Source organism: Oncorhynchus kisutch, unplaced genomic scaffold, assembly GCF_002021735.2.
Source record: "Oncorhynchus kisutch isolate 150728-3 unplaced genomic scaffold, Okis_V2 Okis02a-Okis13b_hom, whole genome shotgun sequence".
NCBI lineage: Eukaryota > Metazoa > Chordata > Actinopteri > Salmoniformes > Salmonidae > Oncorhynchus > Oncorhynchus kisutch.
In genome coordinates this window covers 10,642,569-10,669,058 of record NW_022261979.1, presented here as the reverse complement: position 1 = coordinate 10,669,058, position 26,490 = coordinate 10,642,569, and the positions used below count along the sequence as shown (strand labels likewise).

Sequence of the window (26,490 nt, the reverse complement as noted above, 5' to 3'; positions counted from 1 at the left end):
GCTGCCTCTGATTGGGAACCATACCAGGCCAAACACATAGAGATCTAACACACAGAACAACACATAGAATGCCCACGCCAACTCACGCCCTGAACAAACTACAAATAGAGGCACAGAAAAGGAACTAAGGTCAAAGGTGACAGCCAGTGGAAGGCAGGACAGTGGTTTGTGACCTCTAGGATTTCTCGTTGTAGATCATTCAATTGCTATAATTACATTACTGATTTTGAGGTAACTCTGTTACCGATTTCAATGACGTGTTTTAATCATTTTAATAATTCATAAACACACTTGATTTGAGTAAAAACACTATAACTAAGTGGTAGGTCTACCTTCCGTGAACTTTCATTATCCCCTCCCTCCTCATGAGGGAGAGAAATGTGAAAATATCTTAAATGGTCAATCAGCCATTGCTACATCCATTTTGTTGGACTTATAAATGAATGATGTGTACCTTTTTGATTCTTGAATAAAATAACTTTCAAATACCTCATGATCTTTAGTTCACCTGTCATACCCCATCAGAACCCAAAATATAAGATCGTTTTTACTCCAATGTAAACAAACACTAAATCAACTCAAAACACAGTTAAGACGTAGTTAGGTCTGTCTATGAATTTGAAAGCGATCCCATTTCTCCAGCCCCAGTATTTTACTGAAACCAGGGGAGGGGAGGGCACTTTGTTATGGTTTCTACTGCTGATTGCTGCTTTAAAGATGTGTGGGGTTTTGGTAAAGGAATTACAAGGCATAAGGCAATGTTTACAGAAGGAAAATCATTTATCCAAAACTAAATCTAAGTGTTTATATTAGTTGGTAGGGGGTCTTCACGTCAACATAATTGTGTTTTGATATATTTCAAATACATTTTAAGACATTTTCTTTCTGGTAAATGTTTTTCAAAGATCCTTTTTCCATCTGTTTGACCAGAAATCACAGCCTTTGCTTATTCCACATTTTGTTGATGGAAAATGTTAGTTTTTTTAAGTAGATATAACTTAATTTCGATAGACTCTTCGCTTTCATTTGACAACAATTTGACATGCTCCTGAACTTCACGTGGGGCTCATGGGTCCTTTTCAGATTAAAATGCCCTTTATCTTTCTCTATTGGAATGTTACACTCCAGTCCAGTGTGAGTTTATAAATGGGTTGGATTGATGATTCCAGGGGAGGTTTATGTTTATCAGTAGACGAGGCAACTTCCGGTTGATCCGTTTGCACACAAAACAATATTCCACAACTTCAACTTCCAAAGGTTTCAAAGGGAAATTACATTCCATTAAACAATAAAACATCAAACAAGCCACGAGAAGCGGTTAAAAACGGCCTACAGATCAATGAAACAGAACCTTCTCTTCAGCCATTGGCCAGCGCCACTTCTTCTTCTTCGTGTGAATTTCCGGCAGACTTGAGGCTTTTTTGTGTATTGCTGCCTTTCTCAATTCAGCATGTTAATAATTCCACATTATTGATTAAATATATTTCAATAAAAAGGGAAATTTGCACGGTAAAAAAATAAATAATGTATTTGCACAACCCACTAACCCTGCACCCATAAAACCAAAACACCCCCTCATCGCTCCTACGCCTGGCCACCGGACTGGGAGCACGTGACTTCTTTCCAACACCTCTTTTTAATACTACCTTGTGTTGCTCAACTCAGCGTGAACGTGCCAAGTGAAATTCATGTTTATGTAGAATGCGCAACACATATTAGGAAAAATTCGGTGGTTGTATGCGATCAAGTTTTTTAATTTTTAATGATACACTTCAGCACCACAGTTGTACAGGGAAAAAGGTACAGGTAAAGTCCTTTCAAAATTGACTTTAAAAAAAAATATATATATACAAAGAATCGATTGATGGTGACTCAATATTGAATCACTAGTGAACCAATGTTGAGTCACTAGTGACTCAATGTTGAGTCACTAGTGAATCAATGTTGAGTTACTAGTGACTCTCCGCCTCGATGGAAGAGAGAGAGGACGGTGTTGACAGTTCCTCCGCTGTGGATTCACCAGGAGTCATTTCATGCCTATTTTGTACGAGATTTTAGCTCATTTACCATAGTTTGTTTTCAGATCCATTTTTAAGAAAGTTCTCTTCCTGGAGTCTCGCAGCATGACAAGTCTATGTTGAAGACAGGTAAATGAGCTACTAGTTACCGTTGGCTATCTAGGTAAGCTAACGTTGGCTAGCTCGCATTTCCAGCCAGGTAGTGAGATGGCTAGCTAATTAGCAAACTAGCCTGTATTATCTGTTTAAACGGTTAGCTACCCGGCTGTTAAATCACTATGATCTGATTATGTAGTTAAATAACAATGATGTATGTGACAAGCTGTTCTGTTTTACATATCGTTAGCTATCTCTAACGCGTTAGCTACGTTTAACTCCAAGGAAAACCGCAAACTAACCCACATAAACTAGCCAGTTAGTTTAAAAAAAACATTAACGTAGCTTGCAAAACAGCTGGCTTGTAAACGTTAGGTAGTGGCTAGTTCGTCTTTCCAACCAAACTGTCGCATCTTTTAGCATGATGATGGTGGGTGGGAGGGTCGTGGGACATTCTGCACAGGCCAAGCCAGCTACAATATTGCGACAGTGATGCCCTTTACTTTGGTTTTCACCATCACCCCCATGGTCCCCATCACCTCCAGTGATCTAATCACAGGTGTGTGTGTGTGTGTGTGTGTGTGTAGCAGCTAATACGGGTATGGTTGTATCAATAAGTTTGTCTTATTAGGTAACTAGGAGGCACAATCTTTCGTCAGAAAATGACAAAGAAGTCAGATGTCCTGGTGTCTGTTATCCTCAGGTCGAATTTGTCATTGGCATCACAGTGAGGGGTAAATGCTCAGCCAGCACAGCAGTATTTCCGTTTACATAGAGCCGTGATACTACTGAGTCAGGATTTGTGTCCCAAATGGCAAACGATTCCCTATTTAGTGCACTATTTTTTTAAAGTTTACCACAGCCTATAGAGCTCTGGACAAAAGTAGTGTACTATATTGGAAATGAGGTACCATTTGGGATGCAAACAAACACTGCTCTGCTGCATACAGTAATTTTGCCATGAGGTGATTGTGTGCGCTGGACACGCTTGAGTGGTTATCTGACACACAGAACAATCCTTTTATGTTCTCATGGATCACTTGGTTTTTATTTTCTGGTAGATGTTCCATCTTGACCAATGTTTCCAATGTTTACACTAACAGTAAATTAGGCAGGTAGTTGGATTGACATTAGGCACTGTAGATAAAGTGACCAATGTTTCCAATGTTTACACTAACAGTAAATTAGGCAGGTAGTTGGATTGACATTAGGCACTGTAGATAAAGTGCATGTACAGTACCTGCAGAAAGTATTCACACCCCTTGAGATTTTCCACATTTTTTGTTGTTACAGTTTGAATTTTAAATGGATTAAATTGAGATTTTGTGGCGCTGGCCTACACAAAATACCCCATAATGTCGGTCAAATTGTTTTTTTTAAAGCCGAAATGTCTTGAGTCAATGAGTATTTAACCTCTTTGTTATGGTAAGCTTAAATAGTCACATAAGTTGCATGGACTTATAGTGTTTAACATGATTTTTGAATGACTTCCTCATCTCTGTACCCCACACATACAATTATATGTAAGTGTAACAGTACTCTTCTTGCGTTGTGTACAATCAGTCATCGACACGGAACTCCAACATGTAGCACCAGTCATGTAGCTTTATTCTGTTAGGAACGGCACAAAATTGCACGTCATGCAATGCACGTCTCACCATCCAACTCTGCACTCACGCACTGTACAAAATATATGAACCACCCCCCCAACCAGACACAGTAAGTTGCTAGCTAGTACTGGCGGGAATTCTTTACAACAAAATGCACAACAAATATTCTCCAAAAACCACTGCATCTTATGTGTGATGTTCGAATAACATTTACAAACAATTTGATATAAATTGTACATTTAAATCATCACTTGAGAGTATAAAAATCACTTTTGATGTACAGTGCTTTGCAACCAACAACTTACCGCTGGTTTGGTGCTTGTTCACTGGGACGATTCTAACTGGAACATCCCCCCTCGTAAGCAAGCTACGCAAACCAGCCAATAAGATGCCATGTTGAGTAGGTGAAGGCAAGACAAACTCAAACCAAAAACCCATTGGCTTAACAATAAAGTGGCAAGGGGAATCACCAATATAACCCTGTTACATAAGGTCCCCATAAAAAGCAGACATTGAATATCCCTTTGAGCATGTTGTAGTTATTATTTACAATTTGGACGGTATATCAAAACACCCAGCCACTACAAAGATACAGGCTTTCTTCCTAACTCAGTTGCCGGGGAGGAAGGAAACCACTCAGGGATTTCACCATGATGCCAATGGTGACTTTAAAACTGTTAAGAGTTTAATGGCTGTGATAGGAGAACAATATTGTACATTAGTTACTCCTTAATACTAATCTAATTGAAAGAGTGAAAAGACAGGAAGCCTGTACGGAATGAGATTCTTCCAAAACATGCATCCTGTTTGCAACAAGGCACTAAAGTAATACTGTAAAAAAGGTGGCAAACCAGTTAACCCTTTGTATTCAGCACAAAAAGTAATGTTGTGGTCAAATCCAATATCAGATTTGCCACCAATGCTCTTTATAGGACACATCACTGCACTCTATACTCATTGGCGGCAGGGTAGCCTAGTGGTTAGAGTGGAGGGGCAGGCAGGGTAGCCTAGTGGTTAGAGTGTTGGACTAGTAACCGGAAGGTTGCAAGTTCAAACCCCCGAGCTGACAAGGTACAAATCTGTTGTTCTGCCCCTGAACAGGCAGTTAACACACTGTTCCTAGGCCGTCATTGAAAATAAGAATTTGTTCTTAACTGACTTGCCTAGTTAAATAAAGGTAAAATAAATAAATAAATCTGTAAACTGGTCATCTCTGTATACCTGTCGCAAGACCCACTGGTTGATGCTTATTTATAAAACCCTCTTAGGCCTCACTCCCCCCCCTATCTGAGATATCTACTGCAGCCCTCATCCTTCACATACAACACCTATTCTGCCAGTCACATTCTGTTAAAGGTCCCCAAAGTACACACATCCCTGGGTCGCTCGTCTTTTCAGTGCGCTGCAGCTAGTGACTGGAACGAGCTGCAGCAAACACTCAAAACTGGACCGTTTTATCTCAATCTCTTCATTCAACACTCAATCATGGACACTCTTACTGACAGTTGTGGCTGCTTTGTGTGATGTATTGATGTCTCTACCTTCTTGCCCTTTGCTGTTGTCTTGTGCCCAATGATGCTTTTACTGGGTTTTGTGCTGCTACCATGTTGTGCTGCTACCATGTTGTGCTGCTACCATGTGTTGCTGCTACCATGTGTTGCTGCTACCATGTTGTGCTGCTACCATGTGTTGCTGCTACCATGTTGTGCTGCTACCATGTTGTTCTTCTACCATGTTGTTCTGCTACCATGTTGTTCTGCTACCATGTTGTGCTGCTACCATGTGTTGCTGCTACCATGTGTTGCTGCTACCATGTTGCTGCTACCATGTGTTTCTGCTACCATGTGTTGCTGCTACCATGTTGTGCTGCTACCATGTGTTTCTGCTACCATGTGTTGCTGCCTTGCTATGTTGTCTTAGGTCTCCATGTTGTGTTGCTGCCTTGCTATGTTGTCTTAGGTCTCCATGTTGTGTTGCTGCCTTGCTATGTTGTCTTAGGTCTCCATGTTGTGTTGCTGCCTTGCTATGTTGTCTTAGGTCTCCATGTTGTGTTGCTGCCTTGCTATGTTGTCTTAGGTCTCCATGTTGTGTTGCTGCCTTGCTATGTTGTCTTAGGTCTCCATGTTGTGTTGCCTCTCTTGTAATGTGTGGTTTGTCCTATATTTACAGTGGGGAGAACAAGTATTTGATATTCTGCCCGATTTTGCAGGTTTTCCTACTTACAAAGCATGTAGAGGTCTGTAATTTTTTATCATGGGTACACTTCAACTGTGAGAGACGGAATCTAAAACAAAAATCCAGAAAATCACAGGATTTTTAAGTAATTAATTTGCATGTATTTATTTATTTTATTTTGAATCCCAGCCCCCGTCCCCGCAGGAGGCCTTTCGCCTCTTGGTAGGCCATTATAAATAAGAATTTGTTCTTAACTGACTTGCCTAGTTAAATAAAATAAATATGACGTGTTGCTGAGTACCACTTCATATTTTCAAGCATGGTGGTGGGTGCATCATGTTATGGGTGTGCTTGTCATCGGCAAGGACTAGGGAGGTTTTTTAGGATAAAAAAAAAATAGAATAGAACTAAGCACAGGCAAAATCCTTGAGGAAAACCTGGTTCAGTCTGCTTTCCAAGACACGGAGACAAATTCACCTTTTTCAGCAGTACAATAACCTAAAAACAAGGCCAAATCTACACTGGAGTAGCTCATCACAACGACATTGAATGTTCCCGAGTGGCCTTGTTACAGTTTTGACTTAATCGGCTTGAAAAAAAAAAAAATATATATATATATATATATCAAGACTAAAATGGCTGTCTCGCAATGTTCAACAACCAACTTGAAGAATTTTTTAAAGAAAAAATTAGCAAATATTGTACAATCCAGGTGTGCAAAGCTCTTAGACTTAGACTCAGAAAGACTCACAGCTGTAATCGCTGCCAAAGGTGATTCAAACATGTATTGACTTGGTTGTAAATATGTAAATTATTATGTAAATTATCAATTAAATGTGCAAAAAATTGTAAGAACATGTTTTCACTTTTGTCATTATGAGGTAAATGTACAGTGGTACAGTATCCCATCTCTACTGAAGTGTACACTGAATGTATTTGCTCACTGTCGCACCACTTCTTCTTCTACCCACAGCATGCGGTGACTGTGAGGCGGGCCCCATCCTGAGTCTGTACGATGAAGAGCCCGGTGCACAGGTCTGTTTGTGTGAATGTGGGTCTTTTCTAGAAGCAGTGAGGATTTCCTACACTGGACAACTTGTTACAGCTGTTGATCAGTCATTGATAATAATCTGCCAATTGTTTTCATGTCATTACGATGATAGGACTCCTGAGTGGCGTAGCGGTCTAAGGCAAGACCCATGTGTGTAAAGCAAGATGTATTGGGTACAGCAGGTATGAGTGAATAAGGTGTTGTTGTTCAGGTGCAGGGACGTGGAGAGGCAGGCTGCCTGCCTGCAGACTGAGCAGCCGTGTGTCCCCGTCTCCCAGCACATCCCCAGCGGCATGTGGTTTATCAGGTAGTTAGATTTACATATTTTGGTCCTTTTTTTTTTTTATAGCAGATTCTCTTATCCAGAATGACTTACATTTTTCGTACTGGTCCCACGTGGGACTCGAACCCACAACCCTGGTTTTGCAAGCGGTGTTCTCTACCAACTGAGCCACATGGTAAACATAGTTGTCCATAATGCAAGGTTTGGGTTGCTAGACCGTGGCGTTAGCGTGCTCTACCAACTGAGCCACATGGTAAACATAGTTGTCCATAATGCAACGTTTGGGTTGCTAGACCGTGGCGTTAGCGTGCTCTACCAACTGAGCCACATGGTAAACATAGTTGTCCATAATGCAACGTTTGGGTTGCTAGACCGTGGCGTTAGCGTGCTCTACCAACTGAGCCACATGGTAAACATAGTTGTCCATAATGCAACGTTTGGGTTGCTAGACCGTGGCGTTAGCGTGCTCTACCAACTGAGCCACATGGTAAACATAGTTGTCCATAATGCAACGTTTGGGTTGCTAGACCGTGGCGTTAGCGTGCTCTACCAACTGAGCCACATGGTAAACATAGTTGTCCATAATGCAACGTTTGGGTTGCTAGACCGTGGCGTTAGCGTGCTCTACCAACTGAGCCACATGGTAAACATAGTTGTCCATAATGCAACCTTTGGGTTGCTAGACCGTGGCGTTAGCGTGCTCTACCAACTGAGCCACATGGTAAACATAGTTGTCCATAATGCAACGTTTGGGTTGCTAGACCGTGGCGTTAGCGTGCTCTACCAACTGAGCCACATGGTAAACATAGTTGTCCATAATGCAACGTTTGGGTTGCTAGACCGTGGCGTTAGCGTGCTCTACCAACTGAGCCACATGGTAAACATAGTTGTCCATAATGCAACGTTTGGGTTGCTAGACCGTGGCGTTAGCGTGCTCTACCAACTGAGCCACATGGTAAACATAGTTGTCCATAATGCAACGTTTGGGTTGCTAGACCGTGGCGTTAGCGTGCTCTACCAACTGAGCCACATGGTAAACATAGTTGTCCATAATGCAAGGTTTGGGTTGCTAGACCGTGGCGTTAGCGTGCTCTACCAACTGAGCCACATGGTAAACATAGTTGTCCATAATGCAACGTTTGGGTTGCTAGACCGTGGCGTTAGCGTGCTCTACCAACTGAGCCACATGGTAAACATAGTTGTCCATAATGCAAGGTTTGGGTTGCTAGACCGTGGCGTTAGCGTGCTCTACCAACTGAGCCACATGGTAAACATAGTTGTCCATAATGCAACGTTTGGGTTGCTAGACCGTGGCGTTAGCGTGCTCTACCAACTGAGCCACATGGTAAACATAGTTGTCCATAATGCAACGTTTGGGTTGCTAGACCGTGGCATTAGCGTGCTCTACCAACTGAGCCACATGGTAAACATAGTTGTCCATAATGCAACCTTTGGGTTGCTAGACCGTGGCGTTAGCGTGCTCTACCAACTGAGCCACATGGTAAACATAGTTGTCCATAATGCAACGTTTGGGTTGCTAGACCGTGGCGTTAGCGTGCTCTACCAACTGAGCCACATGGTAAACATAGTTGTCCATAATGCAACGTTTGGGTGGCTAGACCGTGGCGTTAGCGTGCTCTACCAACTGAGCCACATGGTAAACATAGTTGTCCATAATGCAACGTTTGGGTTGCTAGACCGTGGCGTTAGCGTGCTCTACCAACTGAGCCACATGGTAAACATAGTTGTCCATAATGCAACGTTTGGGTTGCTAGACCGTGGCGTTAGCGTGCTCTACCAACTGAGCCACATGGTAAACATAGTTGTCCATAATGCAACGTTGCTAGACCGTGGGTAACTTTCCCAAGTTTTCCAGAAATCCCAGGTTGGAGGATTCCTGGATTTCCTGCTTATTTCAACGTAATTCCAGGAATCTTCTAGAAAACCCTAAACCTAAGTCTTTGTAATGAGAGGTCATGGTAGATCACTGGATTACTGACCGTGGGTAACTTTCCCAAGTTTCACAGAATTCCCAGGTTGGAGGATTCCTGGATTTCCTGCTTATTTCAACGTAATTCCAGGAATCTTCTAGAAAACCCTAAACCTAAGTCTTTGTAATGAGAGGTCATGGTGGATCACTGACCAGGATTTTGTCTAAGTGATTATGTATTTGTGTAGAGGCCTATATTGTCTGTATTTTCTGATTGTATTGAATGTGAAGTGCTCCGTGCACAGCACGTCTTACCCAGGCTGTCCATTCTACCTGCCCACCTGGTGATAACGAGCACCAGAATGGAAATGAGTCAGCTGACTTCATAAAAAATAATTCATTCTATATATATTTTTTTTTTTACTCAAATAACTGAGGCAACTTTATGTATAAAAAAAAAAAATGTGTTTAAAAAAATGATTTAATCTGTTTATTCAGGGACGCGTGTGGCATCGTGTGTGGAGTTATCACCTGGATGTTGGTGTTCTATGCTGAGTTCGTTGTGCTCTTCGTCATGCTGTTGCCTTCTAAAAACCTGACCTATAGCTTAGTCAACGGGACTGTGTTCAACACTCTGGCCTTCCTGGCTCTCGCCTCTCACTTCAGGGCCATGTGCACCGACCCTGTGAGTTGTTCAAACTGAACACACTATACACTGCGCTGACTGTACACTTTACACGCGACACTGGGCTGACTGTACACTTTACACTGGGCTGACTGTACACTTTACACGCGACACTGGGCTGACTGTACACTTTACACTCGACACTGCGCTGACTGTACACTTGACCTGCTGGTGTTGTCTGGGTTGTGTTCATTTGGGCACAACACCGTACGTAGAAAAACGTTTTGAAACAGTTTAAAGGAAAAGAGGAGTTGTTGTTGTTGGGATACGTTCAGGTAGTGGCGGCCTCTTTATTAGTTTCAAAACGTTTTCCTCCTGTTTTGTGCCTAACTGAACACGACCTTACTCACATATACAGTGGGGAGAACAAGTATTTGATACACTGCCGATGTTGCAGGTTTTCCTACTTACAAAGCATGTAGAGGGCTGTAATTTTTATCATAGGTACACTTCAACTGTGAGAGACGGAATCTAAAACAGAAAATCACATTGTATGATTTTTAAGTAATTAATTAGCATTTTATTGCATGACATAAGTATTTGATCACCTACCAACCAGTAAGAATTCTGGCTCTCACAGACCTGTTAGTATTTCTTTTAAGAAGCCCTCCTGCTCTCCACTCATTACCTGTATTAACTGCACCTGTTTGAACTCGTTACCTGTATCTCGTTGTTATTGCCAGTTTGTACTAGTACTGTTAAATGCCTTTTCTTGCTGGCTCTTTCCCAACAATGCAGTAGTACTAGAAAGAAAAAAAAAAATATTGTATATTGTAATTCACTATATACAGGGTCCGTTCCAGGGCCTACTGCTGGTTAAACTGATGTGTTATGACTTTACACCCCCTGCTATAATGTGGATAAAGAGTTACCTGTCTAACAGAACACAGAGGGTGTTCTAGAATGGAAGCCTCTCCAACATTAATCCAGAGAGAATCAGGAATTCCCCAGGGCAGCTGTCTAGGCCCCTTACTTTTTTCAATCTTTACTAACGACATGCTTTGAGTCAGTGTGTCGATGTATGCGGATGACTATACACGTCAGCTACTACAGAAACTGAAATGACTGCAACACTTAAAGAGCTGCAGTTTCAGAATGGGTGGCAAGGAATAAGTTAGTCCTAAATATTTCCCAAAAAACTTGAAGCATTGTATTTGGGACAAATCATTCACTAAAGCTTGTGTGTTACATTGTCCTGAAGTTTCAGAAAAGCCCAGAAAATTGCGGTTACAAGAGTCCTGTTGATAGAAAATCCACAATTAAGAGGTCAGAGGTTGCTAGATTTCTATTCGCTTTAATCTCGCGAGTGCTCCCTCCTCCTGCCTCTTTTTTTTGCCTGCGTTTTCTCTTGGATAGCCTAAAAATTGGGTCGGACTTATGCAAATATCCCAGGGCAGATGAGTCGACGTTGAAGCCGGAATTGAGGTCATGAACTGCCGATCTGATGTTCTTATCGATCATAAGTTATAAGAAAAATTGCAAAGTTGGGTCAGAGCTCGCAAGACTGCAGCCAATACAGTAATGCACCAACTTAAAGCACATCAACATTCTATAACACTGCCTGACCACTGCAACAGTAGACCCCATTTCACCAACAGGTGAGTCATGATAAGTCATCAAGTCAACTCATTGCTCTGTCTGTCCTATAGGGAGCTGTGCCAACAGGAAACGCCACGAAAGAGTACATCGAGAGTCTTCAGCTGAAGCCGGGACAGGTGGTGTACAAGTGTCCCAAGTGCTGCAGCATCAAGCCTGACCGGGCACATCACTGTAGGTAGGATGACTCGGCACATCACTGTAGGTAGGATGACTCGGCACATCACTGTAGGTAGGATGACTCGGCACATCACTGTAGGTAGGATGACTCGGCACATCACTGTAGGTAGGATGACTCGGCGCATCACTGTAGGTAGGATGACTCGGCGCATCACTGTAGGTAGGATGACTCGGCGCATCACTGTAGGTAGGATGACTCGGCGCATCACTGTAGGTAGGATGACTCGGCGCATCACTGTAGGTAGGATGACTCGGCGCATCACTGTAGGTAGGATGACTCGGCGCATCACTGTAGGTAGGATGACTCGGCACATCTCTTTGAATGGCTGGCTCACATCACTGTAGGTAGGATGAATGGCTGGCTCACATCACTGTAGGTAGGATGAATGGCTGGCTCACATCACTGTAGGTAGGATGACCCAATACATCTCTTTGAATGGCTGGCTCACATCACTGTAGGTAGGATGAATGGCTGGCTCACATCACTGTAGGTAGGATGACTCAGCACATCACTGTAGGTAGGATGACCCAATACATCTCTTTGAATGGCTGGCTCACATCACTGTAGGTAGGATCACCTAGCACATCTCTGAATGGCTGGCTCACATCACAGAGAACACTGCAGGTAGAGTAACCCTGACTGACTGTACCAGAGAACAGAAGACACTGCAGGTAGAGTAACCCTGACTGACACTGTCCCAGAGAACACTGCAGGTAGAGTAACCCTGACTGACACTGTCACAGAGAACAGAGAACAGAGGACACTGCAGGTAGAGTAACCCTGACTGACACTGTCCTAGAGAACAGAGAACACTGCAGGTAGAGTAACCCTGCCTGACTGTCCCAGAGGACACTGCAGGTAGAGTAACCCTGACTGACTGTCCCAGAGAACACTGCAGGTAGAGTAACCCTGACTGACACTGTCCCAGAGAACAGAGAACACTGCAGGTAGAGTAACCCTGACTGACACTGTCCCAGAGAACACTGCAGGTAGAGTAACCCTGACTGACACTGTACCAGAGAACAGAAGACACTGCAGGTAGAGTAACCCTGACTGACACTGTCCCAGAGAACACTGCAGGTAGAGTAACCCTGACTGACACTGTACCAGAGAACAGAAGACACTGCAGGTAGAGTAACCCTGACTGACTGTCCCAGAGGACACTGCAGGTAGAGTAACCCTGACTGACACTGTTCCAGAGAACAGAGGACACTGCAGGTAGAGTAACCCTGACTGACACTGTCCCAGAGAACAGAGGACACTGCAGGTAGAGTAACCCTGACTGACACTGTCCTAGAGAACAGAGAACACTGCAGGTAGAGTAACCCTGACTGACACTGTCCCAGAGAACAGAGAACACTGCAGGTAGAGTAACCCTGACTGACACTGTCCCAGAGAACACTGCAGGTAGAGTAACCCTGTCTGACTGTCCCAGAGAACACTGCAGGTAGAGTAACCCTGACTGACTGTCCCAGAGAACACTGCAGGTAGAGTAACCCTGACTGACACTGTCCCAGAGAACACTGCAGGTAGAGTAACCCTGACTGACACTGTCCCAGAGGACACTGCAGGTAGAGTAACCCTGACTGACTGTCCCAGAGAACACTGCAGGTAGAGTAACCCTGACTGACACTGTCCCAGAGAACAGAGGACACTGCAGGTAGAGTAACCCTGACTGACACTGTCCCAGAGGACACTGCAGGTAGAGTAACCCTGACTGACTGTCCCAGAGGACACTGCAGGTAGAGTAACCCTGACTGACACTGTCCCAGAGAACAGAGAACAGAGGACACTGCAGGTAGAGTAACCCTGACTGACACTGTCACAGAGAACAGAGAACAGAGGACACTGCAGGTAGAGTAACCCTGACTGACACTGTCCCAGAGAACAGAGGACACTGCAGGTAGAGTAACCCTGACTGACACTGTCCTAGAGAACAGAGAACACTGCAGGTAGAGTAACCCTGACTGACACTGTCCCAGAGAACAGAGGACACTGCAGGTAGAGTAACCCTGACTGACTGTCCCAGAGGACACTGCAGGTAGAGTAACCCTGACTGACACTGTCCCAGAGAACAGAGGACACTGCAGGTAGAGTAACCCTGACTGACACTGTCCCAGAGGACACTGCAGGTAGAGTAACCCTGACTGACACTGTCCCAGAGGACACTGCAGGTAGAGTAACCCTGACTGACACTGTCCCAGAGAACAGAGGACACTGCAGGTAGAGTAACCCTGACTGACACTGTCCCAGAGAACACTGCAGGTTGGGGAACCCTGACTCAAAGTCCCAGTTGATCAGACGGGCGGGACTCCTCCCTCCATACAGTATAGTAGGTCTGCCGTGACTTTAGGACCAATGGTCAGCTGAGGCAGACTGTCTGCCGTGACTTTAGGACCAATGGTCAGCTGAGGCAGACTGTCTGCTGAACACTGTGACTTTAGGACCAACGGTCAGCTGAGGCAGACTGTCTGCTGTGACTTTAGGACCAACGGTCAGCTGAGGCAGACTGTCTGCTGAACACTGACTTTAGGACCAACGTTCAGCTGAGGCAGACTGTCTGCTGAACACTGACTTTAGGACCAGCGGTCAGCTGAGGCAGACTGTCTGCTGTGACTTTAGGACCAACGGTCAGCTGAGGCAGACTGTCTGCTGACCACTGTGACTTTAGGACCAACGGTTAGCTGAGGCAGACTGTCTGCTGTGACTTTAGGACCAACGGTCAGCTGAGGCAGACTGTCTGCCGTGACTTTAGGACCAATGGTCAGCTGAGGCAGACTGTCTGCTGAACACTGTGACTTTAGGACCAACGGTCAGCTGAGGCAGACTGTCTGCTGTGACTTTAGGACCAACGGTCAGCTGAGGCAGACTGTCTGCTGAACACTGACTTTAGGACCAACGTTCAGCTGAGGCAGACTGTCTGCTGAACACTGACTTTAGGACCAGCGGTCAGCTGAGGCAGACTGTCTGCTGTGACTTTAGGACCAACGGTCAGCTGAGGCAGACTGTCTGCTGACCACTGTGACTTTAGGACCAACGGTTAGCTGAGGCAGACTGTCTGCTGTGACTTTAGGACCAACGGTCAGCTGAGGCAGACTGTCTGCTGGACACTGTGACTTCAGGACCAACGTAGTTAGTTCTCTCTCTCTCTCCATGGATGTTCTCCTCCATACTAGTGTGTGTAATTAGTTCTCTCTCTCCATGGATGTTCCCCTCCATACTAGTGTGTGTAATTAGTTCTCTCTCTCCATGGGTTTTTCCCTCAATACTAGTGTGTGTAATTAGTTCTCTCTCTCTCTCTCTCCATGGATGTTTCCCTCTATACTAGTGTGTGTAATTAGTTCTCTCTCTCCATGGATGTTTCCCTCTATACTAGTGTGTGTAATTAGTTCTCTCTCTCCCTCCATACTAGTGTGTGTAATTAGTTCTTTCTCTCCCTCCATACTAGTGTGTGTAATTAGTTCTCTCTCTCCCTCTATACTAGTGTGTGTAATTAGTTCTCTCTCTCCCTCCATACTAGTGTGTGTAATTAGTTCTCTCTCTCCCTCTATACTAGTGTGTGTAATTAGTTCTCTCTCTCCCTCTATACTAGTGTGTGTGATTAGTTCTCTCTCTCCCTCCATACTAGTGTGTGTAATTAGTTCTCTCTCTCTCCATGGATGTTTCCCTCTATACTAGTGTGTGTAATTAGTTCTCTCTCTCCATGGATGTTTCCCTCCATACTAGTGTGTGTGATTAGTTCTCTCTCTCCCTCCATACTAGTGTGTGTGTAATTAGTTCTCTCTCTCCCTCTATACTAGTGTGTGTAATTAGTTCTCTCTCTCCCTCCATACTAGTGTGTGTAAGCGCTGCATAAGGAAGATGGACCACCACTGTCCCTGGGTTAACAACTGTGTGGGAGAGAACAACCAGAAGTTCTTTGTGCTCTTCACAGTACGTACCAGTCTATCCTTTACATACTGGAACGTTCCATACTGTAGACCCCATGACACCTTCAGCCTGCTGCAATAACACCGACCAGTAGCCAACACACACTACCTATTGGAAAGTTAGGAATTAAGATGTTTTTAAGTTGTCAAATGCACTGAAAATGACTTCGTTCCATATCCACACATCTCATGGGAAACTGTTCCATATCCACCCTGTTCCATACCCACCCATCTCATGGGGAAACTGTTCCATATCTACCCATCTCATGGGAAACTGTTTAATTCCCACCCATCTCATGGGGAAACTGTTCCATATCCACCCATCTCATGGGAAACTGTTCCATATCCACCCATCTCATGGGGAAACTGTTCCATATCCACCCATCTCATGGGGAAACTGTTCCATATCCACCCATCTCATGGGGAAACTGTTCCATATCTACCCATCTCATGGGGAAACTGTTCCATATCCACCCATCTCATGGGGAAACTGTTCCATATCGCCCATCTCATGGGGAAACTGTTCCATATCTACCCATCTCATGGGGAAACTGTTCCATATCCACCCATCTCATAGGAAACTGTTCCATATCGCCTATCTCATGGGAAACTGTTCTGTAGTACCCGGTCTTACCATGAGTCTGTGTGTTCCAGATGTACATTGCACTCATCTCCCTCCACTCTCTGGTGATGGTGGTCTTCCACTTCCTGTACTGCTTCGAAGATGATTGGACAAGTAAGTGCTTTTGACCTTTTTAAATTATTTTTTATTTTTTTCACCTGGCTTCTCATTGGTTTGATGTAGAGCTCGTGATAACACAATGATCTTTCAATCAGCTCCTGTCAACCATAACAATGGTCTCTGGTTGTGTTCTTAACTTCTTAGTGCTCCCTTCCCACTCGTTAACGGGATTGATTTGACAACATCTAGTGAAATTGCAGCGTGCCACATTCAAAAACAGAAATACTCATAATAAGAATTCATGAAACATACAAGTGTGATACATCAAAATAAAGCTGAACTTCTTGTTAATCCAGCCGCTGTATCAGATTTCAAAATGGCTTTATGGCGAAAGCAGACCATGCGATTTATCTGAGGACAGCGCTCCGCATACAGATTTCAAAATGGCTTTATGGCGAAAGCAGACCATGCGATTTATCTGAGGACAGCGCTCCGCATACAATCAGATTTCAACCAGGCAGGTGTGCTCCAAAAGTCTGAAATAGCGATATAATTAATGCCTTACCTTTTGAAGATCTTCTTCTGTTGTCACACCAAAATGTCCCAGAAACATCACAAATGACGTTTTTGTTCAATAATGTCCTTCTTTATGTCCCAAAAATGTGAATTTTATTGATTCAGAAATATACTGGTTCCAACATGACTACAAAGTATCTAATAAATTACCTGTAAACTCACAGACATTATTTTAACAGTTTTAGAAACTAGAGTGTTTTCTATCCACATCTACCAATTATATGCATATCCTAGCTTCTGGGCCTGAGTAGCAGGCAGTTTACTTTGGGCGTCCTTTTCATCTGGACGTGAAAATAGGGGGCACTATCCCTAAGAAGTTTTTAAGTATTTCAGATGAGGCCATACCCACCCATCTCATGGGAAACTGTTCCATACCCACCCATCTCATGGGAAACTGTTCCATACCCGCCCATCTCATGGGAAACTGTTCCATACCCGCCCATCTCATGGGGAAACTGTTCCATACCCGCCCATCTCATGGGAAACTGTTCCATACCCACCCATCTCATGGGAAACTTATCCATACCCACCCATCTCATGGGAAACTTATCCATACCCACCCATCTCATGGGAAACTTATCCATACCCACCCATCTCATGGGAAACTTATCCATACCCACCCATCTCATGGGAAACTTATCCATACCCGCCCATCTCATGGGAAACTTATCCATACCCACCCATCTCATGGGAAACTTATCCATACCCTCAGAATATGGAGTCGCCTTGTTTCCACATAGTGTATAGCTCTGCAGTGCTACAGTATGTTGCACAGTTAGTGTACGACTGTCTGTGTGTGATATAAACTCTGCATATTGTTCCATTTGAAAAGCCCCAAAAGTTTATTGGCACATTGACCCATGTCGCGTGCCGTAGTTTTTAATAACTCTGTAGATGGTGCTAAAACAATGACATCATAACTGAATCCTGGCATTTTTATTCACCTTTGCCATCGTCCCAGTCATCTATCTGATAAGACTGTGATGTACAACATTTTTTAAATTTAATTTTACCTTTATTTAACCAGGCAAGTCAGTTAAGAACAAATTCTTATTTTCAATGACGGCCTAGGAACAGTGGGTTAACTGCCTGTTCAGGGGCAGAACGACAGATTTGTACCTTGTCAGCTCGGGGATTCGAACTTGCAACCTTTCGGTTACTAGTCCAACGCTCTAACCGCTACCCTGCCGCCCCAAGCATCCAGCTGCTTAGAACACATCAACCCGTCTAGAAATGTTGCTTCCACTGTGCTGTGAGTGTAAACGTGTGTCTCCCCCCCCCCCCCCCCTTCCTGAACTCCAACTCCCAGAGTGCAGTTCCTTCTCACCTCCTGCGACCGTCATCCTCCTCATCCTCCTGTGCTTTGAGGCCCTCCTCTTCCTCATCTTCACCTCTGTGATGTTCGGGACTCAGGTCCATTCCATCTGTACAGACGAGACGGTACGTAAGACCAAACGTGTTCCTCTCTTCCTCCCCTTCACCACCTCCTCTTCATCAGACCTGGATTAAATACATCATGTTATGTCAAAATGCTTTAGGTGTGCTTTATATAGCTTGACTGATGTGCAGGGTGGAGTTTTGCACTTTTGGGACTATTCCATTTGGCGTTTCAGCTAGGCCTATTCCATTTGTACGGGCAAACTTCATCAAGTGCACCTCCCAAGTATTTGACCTAATGTATTTAAGCCAAGTCTGCTCCCCAACTGCTGTTGCTTTGGTGCTTATCTACTGTATGTATGACCTATGAACCTTAACCTCTCTACAGCAGCTTACCCGTACAGAGGTGAATCCTAACTTCCACTTTGAGTGGAAATTTTCACTTAGTGTCCTGAAAGTTCGACTTAAGTGGAAGTTAGTGTCTATAAGAGTGTATAGAGAAAGGCTCTGCTTCGTAGTCGGATCATCTCCGAGTGGGATTTATGAGTCCAGTCTTGTTTCTACAGTAACAGATATTTTCTTATATAAAGGAAGTATTCAACTTGAAACAGCTCAAGGCTTGCTGATAGAAAGAAACGTGTTCATGTATCTGTGTGAGAGGATCAGTTTCCTCTCTTTGAACCATCATAAACCATGTAGTTAGTAGACTGTAGACCTCTCTGTGTGTTCTATGGTAGACTGTAGATCTCTCTGTGTGTTCTATGGTAGACTGTAGATCTCTCTGTGTGTTCTATGGTAGACTGTAGACCTCTCTGTGTGTTCTATGGTAGACTGTAGACCTCTCTGTGTGTTCTATGGTAGACTGTAGACCTCTCTGTGTGTTCTATGGTAGACTGTAGATCTCTCTGTGTGTTCTATGGTAGACTGTAGATCTCTCTGTGTGTTCTATAGTAGACTGTAGATCTCTCTGTGTGTTCTATGGTAGACTGTAGACCTCTCTGTGTGTTCTATGGTAGACTGTAGACCTCTCTGTGTGTTCTATGGTAGACTGTAGATCTCTCTGTGTGTTCTATGGTAGACTGTAGACCTCTCTGTGTTCTATAGTAGACTGTAGACCTCTCTGTGTGCATGTCTGTACAACGTTTAGTGCTTTAAAACTAACTAAACTAACTCTGCTTTCTTGCTCAAATGTATTTTTTGTCTGCAACTTCAGACCTGATTCCCGGGTGGGTGTAGTCGGGTCCCGGGTGGGTGTAGTCGGGGGCCCGGGTGGGTGTAGTCGGGGGCCCGGGTGGGTGTAGTCGGGGGCCCGGGTGGGCGTAGTCGGGGGGGCCGGGTGGGCGTAGTCGGGGGGCCGGGGTGGGCGTAGTCGGGGGGGGCCGGGGTGGGCGTAGTCGGGGGCCCGGGTGGGCGTAGTCGGGGGGCGTAGTCGGGGGCCGGGTGGGCGTAGTCGGGGGGCCGGGTGGGCGTAGTCGGGGGGCCGGGTGGGCGTAGTCGGGGGGCCGGGTGGGCGTAGTCGGGGGGCCGGGGTGGGCGTAGTCGGGGGGGGGCCGGGGTGGGCGTAGTCGGGGGCCCGGGTGGGCGTAGTCGGGGGGCGTAGTCGGGGGCCGGGTGGGCGTAGTCGGGGGGCCGGGTGGGCGTAGTCGGGGGGCCTGGTGGGCGTAGTCGGGGGGCCGGGTGGGCGTAGTCGGGGGGCCGGGTGGGCGTAGTCGGGGGGCCAGGGTGGGCGTAGTCGGGGGCCCGGGTGGGCGTAGTCGGGGGCCTGGTTGTAGTCCTAGAAGTTAAATGTTCTATGGCTGTATTCTCTCTCATGGAGCCTCAAGTGGGGAAGGATGTTCATTAGACCTCAGTGTGTTGACATTTAGTCTACAGTCCATTCAGGGAGTATTCAGACTCCTTGACCTTTTTCCACATTTTGTTACGTTACAGCCGTATTCTAAAATTGATTTAAAAAAATTAAAAAATCCCTCATTAAAAAAAATCGACAGAAAACGTATTTACATTTTAGTTTTCAGACCTTTTGCTATGAGACTCAAAATGGAGATCAGGTGCATCCTGTTTCCATTGATCATCCTTGAGATGTTTCTACAACTTGATTTCAGTCCACCTGTGGTAAATTCAATTGATTGGACATGATTTGGAATGGCACACACCTGTCTATATAAAGTCCCACAGTTGACAGTGCACGTCAGAGCAAAAACTAAGCGATGAGGTTGACGGAATTGTCCGTAGAGCCCCTAAAGCACTCTGATCATGAGAAACACGATTTTCTGGTCTGATGAAACCAAGATTGAACTATTTTGACCTGAATGCCAAGCGGTGAAGGGCCTTGGTCAGGGAGGTGAAGCATGGTGGTGGTGGTGGCAGCATCATGCTGTGGGGATGTTTTTCAGCAGCACGGACTGGGAGACTAGTTAGGATCGAGGGAAAGATGAACGGAGCAAAGTACAGAGAGAGATCCTTAATGAAAACCTGCTCCAGAGCACTCAGGACCTCAGACTGGGGCGTAGGTTCACCTTCCAACAGGACAACGACCCTAAGCACACAGACAAGACAACTCAGGAGTGACTTTGGGACAAGTCTCTGAATGTCCTTGAGTGGCCCAGCCAGAGCCCGGACTTGAACCCGATCTAACATCTCTGGAGAGACCTGAAAATAGCTGAACAGCGAAGCTCCTCATCCAACCTGACAGAGCTTGAGAGGATCTGCAGAGAAGAATGGGAGAAACTCCCCAAATACAGGTGTTTTTCTCAAGAAGACTGGAGGCTGTAATCACTGCCAAAGTACTGAGTAAAGGGTCTGAATACTTGTGGAAATGTAATATTTGAGTTTTTTATTTTTTTATTTAATACATTTGCAAAAATGTCTAAACCTGTTTTTGCTTTGTCATTATGGGGTTATATTTGTAGATTGAGGATTTTAATTATATTAATTTTAGAATGAGGCTGTAAAGTAACAACATTTGGAAAGGGTCAAGGGGTCTGAATACTTTCCGAATGCTCTGTACATTAGCCTGTGGTCATTTAGTCTGTACATTAGCCTGTGGTCATTTAGTCTGTACATTAGCCTGTGGTCATTTAGTCTCTACATTAGCCTGTGGTCATTTAGTCTCTACATTAGCCTGTGGTCATTTAGTCTGTACATTAGCCTGTGGTCATTTAGTCTGTACATTAGCCTGTGGTCATTTAGTCTGTATATTAGCCTGTGGTCATTTAGTCTGTACATTAGCCTGTGGTCATTTAGTCTGTACATTAGCCTGTGGTCATTTAGTCTGTATATTAGCCTGTGGTCATTTAGTCTGTACATTAGCCTGTGGTCATTTAGTCTGTACATTAGCCTGTGGTCATTTAGTCTGTACATTAGCCTGTGGTCATTTAGTCTGTATATTAGCCTGTGGTCATTTAGTCTGTACATTAGCCTGTGGTCATTTAGTCTGTACATTAGCCTGTGGTCATTTAGTCTGTATATTAGCCTGTGGTCATTTAGTCTGTACATTAGCCTGTGGTCATTTAGTCTGTACATTAGCCTGTGGTCATTTAGTCTGTACATTAGCCTGTGGTCATTTAGTCTGTATATTAGCCTGTGGTCATTTAGTCTGTACATTAGCCTGTGGTCATTTAGTCTGTACATTAGCCTGTGGTCATTTAGTCTGTACATTAGCCTGTGGTCATTTAGTCTGTACATTAGCCTGTGGTCATTTAGTCTGTACATTAGCCTGTGGTCATTTAGTCTGTACATTAGCCTGTGGTCATTTAGTCTCTACATTAGCCTATGGTCATTTAGTCTCTACATTAGCCTGTGGTCATTTAGTCTCTACATTAGCCTGTGGTCATTTAGTCTCTACATTAGCCTGTGGTCATTTAGTCTCTACATTAGCCTGTGGTCATTTAGTCTCTACATTAGTCTCTACATTAGCCTGTGGTCATTTAGTCTGTACATTAGTCTGTATATTAGCCTATGGTCATTTAGTCTGTATATTAGCCTGTGGTCATTTAGTCTGTACATTAGCCTATGGTCATTTAGTCTGTATATTAGCCTGTGGTCATTTAGTCTCTACATTAGCCTGTGGTCATTTAGTCTGTATATTAGCCTGTGGTCATTTAGTCTCTACATTAGCCTGTGGTCATTTAGTCTGTATATTAGCCTGTGGTCATTTAGTCTCTACATTAGCCTGTGGTCATTTAGTCATAACTTAAGCCACTTTGTAACTTTTCGATTTGAAAGAGTGGTTTTAAATCAAAAGAAAAAAAAAGCAAAGGGGGTCCTGTGATTCGTCAGTCAGAATGTCAATCAGGGAGGAAGAAGTCAAATTGGTTCACAGTACACTGAAGTTTGGTTGTGTCTCGTTTTTCCAGGGCATAGAACAGTTGAAAAAGGAGGAGAGAAGATGGGGTAAAAAAACGAAGTGGATGAACACGAAGGCGGTATTTGGACACCCCTTCTCCATATTCTGGTTTATCCCGTTGACCCAACCTGGGAAGGCCCATGGGAAGGCTGAATCCTACCAGTATGTGGTCTGAGCTTAGCCACCCGGGGGGGGGGAAACAGACTCTGAGACAGAGGTGTGTTAACACCAACTACCCCATCCCTCCACCTCACCCTGACTCTCCTCCCCAACACTCCTTGACAATGCTGAATGTGATTGTAATCCCTCATCACTCTGAACAACTTCATCACTTCTATATTGCCACAGTTTATTGTTTATGTTGCTTGGGAACAAAAGTCAAGTGGAGTTGCAGAGGAAAATATATCTATTATAAAATGTGCCTGTTTTTCACTCTTATGTGTGTTGTTGATTTGTTCTGGTTTTCTGAATCACTTTTCCCTCTGTCCCCCCCCTCTGTCTCTCTCTCCTCCCCCCCTCTCTGTCCTCCCCCCTCTCTCTCTGTCCCCCCTCTCTCTGTCTCTCCCCCTCCCCCCCTCTCTCTGTCCCCCCCTCCCCCTCTGTATTGCTTCTCTCTCCTCCCCCCCTCTCTCTCCTCCCCCCTCTCTCTCCTCCCCCCTCTCTCTCCTCCCCCTCTCTCTGTGTCTCTCCCTTCTCTCTCCTCCCCCCCTCTCTCTCTCTCCCTCCCCTCTCTCTCTCCCTCCCCTCTCTCTCTCCCTCCCCTCTCTCTCTCCCTCCCCTCTCTCTCTCCCTCCCCTCTCTCTCTCCCTCCCCCCTCTCTCTCCCTCCCCCCTCTCTCTTCCCCCCCTCTCTCTCTCCCTCCCTCTCTCTTCCCTCCCTCTCTCTCCCTCCCTCCCTCTCTCTTCCCCCCCCTCTCTCTTCCCCCCCCTCTCTCTTCCCCCCACTCTCTTCCCCCCCTCTCTCTTCCCCCCTCTCTCTCCCTCCCCCCCCTCTCTCTCCTCCCCCTCTCCTCCCCCCTCTCTCTCCTCCCCCTCTCTCTGTGTCTCTCCCTTCTCTCTCCTCCCCCCCTCTCTCTCCCTCCCCCCTCTCTCTCCCTCCCCCTCTCTCTCCCTCCCCCCTCTCTCTTTCCCCCCTCTCTCTCTCTCCCTCCCTCTCTCTTCCCTCCCTCTCTCTCCCTCCCCCCTCTCTCTTCCCCCCCTCTCTCTTCCCCCCCTCTCTCTTCCCCCCCTCTCTCTTCCCCCCCCCTCTCTCTTCCCCCCTCTCTCTCCCCCCCCCTCTCTCTTCCCCCCCTCTCTCTTCCCCCCTCTCTCTCCCTCCCCCTCTCTCTCCCTCCCCCTCTCTCTCCCCCCCCCCCCTCTCTTCCCCCCCTCTCTCTCCTCCCCCTCTCTCTGTGTCTCTCCCTCCCCCTTTTCTCTCCTCCCCCTCTCTCTCTCCCTCCCCCCTCTGTGTCTCTCCTTTCTCCCGAGTGCCAGTTTGTTGGTGCTATCATGTCCAAGTCAGGAGTTGGCATAATAGCACAAACTGATCTGGCACTCAGGCTACATTCCGTCCTCCTGTCAGTCAAAAACTGAACCCCTCTTGCCTTGTGATTCTTCTTCTCTGATACATAACTAACCCAGCACAGAGGAACACCACTAGGCCTGTACAGTTGACTGTTTGGAGAGGCTTTTAGAAGCCAGGTGGAAGTATAGTGTGTTGAGGATCAGTAAGTTAGCCCTCTTACTTTTTGTTAAACACTCATATTTTCTTGTTGTTTTTAAAGAAAGTTGCTGTCTACATGCTGCTCATTTTTAAAGTTTATTCTTCTTTAGGAACAAGAAAACGTGGTGTTTCAGAATATTTGTGTAAAAGTTGGCGTTGACTCATTTGATCTTTCTCATTTCTATGTGCCAAGTTCTGCATATAAAAGTCAATTTTTTAAATTTATTCTGTAGTTTTCTCCAGAATTTACGTTTTTATGTTGTGAATTAAAACCTTTAATTTTGAGTTATTTTTGGAGACGTGTAAACCAGAAGGTCGTGATTCACAAAACGAACTAAACAAGTTCAAATATATTTTGTGAAGTAAAATAAAAAAAGGGAGTATTACGAAATACTAAAATATTAACCAACAAAACTGATTATACAGTAGTAGTACTACAATATCAGCATCGAAATATATCAAGCTACACGTCATAAATCATGACAAATATGCACTTTTCCTGAGATTTATCGATCAGCTGAGTTTATAAAGGTTTATTTTTCTCCTGTGATCTTTTTGTATGCTTGAAGAAAAAAACTGAATTGGGCCCGTTTTCCCAGACAGAAACAGATTATAATTAATTTTTTTGGTCCTAGAATAAAAAAAAACTCTCTCTTTCAATCTCTCTTGATAACGCTTTTGAGTCGTGGACGAGGTGTCATCTGTGTCTGGGGAAACCGGTCCGTTATGTCATTTGTTCTTCATCTGTGTCTGGGGAAACCGGTCCGTTATGTCATCTGTTCTTCCTCTGTGTCTGGGGAAACCGGTCCGTTATGTCATCTGTGTCTGGGGAAACCGGTCCGTTATGTCATCTGTTCTTCATCTGTGTCTGGGGAAACCGGTCCGTTATGTCATCTGTTCTTCATCTGTGTCTGGGGAAACCGGTCCGTTATGTCATTTGTTCTTCATCTGTGTCTGCGGAAACCGGTCCGTTATGTCATCTGTTCTTCATCTGTGTCTGGGGAAACCGGTCCGTTATGTCATCTGTTCTTCATCTGTGTCTGGGGAAACCGGTCCGTTATGTCATCTGTTCTTCATCTGTGTCTGGGGAAACCGGTCCGTTATGTCATTTGTTCTTCATCTGTGTCTGGAGAAACCGGTCCGTTATGTCATCTGTGTCTGGGGAAACCGGTCCGTTATGTCATCTGTGTCTGGGGAAACCGGTCCGTTATGTCATCTGTGTCTGGGGAAACCGGTCCGTTATGTCATCTGTGTCTGGGGAAACCGGTCCGTTATGTCATCTGTGTCTGGGGAAACCGGTCCGTTATGTCATTTGTTCTTCATCTGTGTCTGGGGAAACCGGTCCGTTATGTCATCTGTTCTTCATCTGTGTCTGGGGAAACCGGTCCGTTATGTCATCTGTGTCTGGGGAAACCGGTCCGTTATGTCATCTGTGTCTGGGGAAACCGGTCCGTTATGTCATCTGTTCTTCCTTTTGTCTTTCTGCTGTTTATAGTTTGAATGGATGGTTGTTGAGGAGGACTGTCACCTAACTGAGGCCTGCGTCTCCAAATGGCACCCTATTCCCTCTATAGTGCACTACTTTCTATTGGGGCCCTGGTCAAAAGTAGTGCACTACTTTCTATTGGGGCCCTGGTCAAAAGTAGTGCGCTAATTTCTATTGGGGCCCTGGTCAAAAGTAGTGCGCTACATTCTATTGGGGCCCTGGTCAAAAGTAGTGCGCTACTTTCTATTGGGGCCCTGGTCAAAAGTAGTGCGCTGCTTTCTATTGGGGCCCTGGTCAAAAGTAGTGCGCTACTTTCTATTGGGGCCCTGGTCAAAAGTAGTGCGCTACATTCTATTGGGGCCCTGGTCAAAAGTAGTGCGCTACATTCTATTGGGGCCCTGGTCAAAAGTAGTGCGCTACATTCTATTGGGGCCCTGGTCAAAAGTAGTGCGCTACATTCTATTGGGGCCCTGGTCAAAAGTAGTGCGCTACATTCTATTGGGGCCCTGGTCAAAAGTAGTGCGCTACATTCTATTGGGGCCCTGGTCAAAAGTAGTGCGCTGTAGAGGGGAACAGAGTGCCATGTGGGATGCGGCCTGACACTGCTGCTGTGAGGGTCTTGCCTGTGAGCAGCTAGTGAAGACCGAACATGTTTATTTTCTTTTTACTGATGTGTTTTTCAACACTTTGGCACCGAGAAAGAATAAATATTTTCTGTTTGTTTAATAAGCTGTTATTTATTTTCTTATGTCATATATCAAATATTAAT

At 45.1% G+C, this 26,490-nt stretch overlaps 1 protein-coding gene across 6 annotated transcripts in view; it reads left to right on the top strand.

Moving 5' to 3' along the window:
• The first annotated feature begins 1,621 nt into the window (after positions 1-1,621).
• LOC109885866 (palmitoyltransferase ZDHHC3) overlaps positions 1,622-26,490 on the top strand; it is a 31,096-nt gene continuing 6,227 nt past the window's right edge. For 2 of the 6 annotated variants that reach the window (XR_004206633.1, XM_031811928.1), the window contains exons 1-8: positions 1,950-2,147; positions 6,873-6,934; positions 7,162-7,257; positions 9,662-9,848; positions 11,498-11,622; positions 15,462-15,558; positions 16,209-16,290; positions 18,122-18,252. Coding sequence is in view for 5 of the 6 variants with exons in the window: in XM_031811928.1 (XP_031667788.1) it covers positions 6,915-6,934; positions 7,162-7,257; positions 9,662-9,848; positions 11,498-11,622; positions 15,462-15,558; positions 16,209-16,290; positions 18,122-18,252 (738 nt within the window). In the remaining variant the exon portion in view is untranslated. Of the gene's footprint in view, positions 1,807-1,949; positions 2,148-6,872; positions 6,935-7,161; positions 7,258-9,661; positions 9,849-11,497; positions 11,623-15,461; positions 15,559-16,208; positions 16,291-18,121; positions 18,253-22,544; positions 23,044-26,490 lie in introns of those variants that run through there. The other 4 variants (XM_031811932.1, XM_031811931.1, XM_031811930.1 and 1 more) reach the window with 4 other exon arrangements.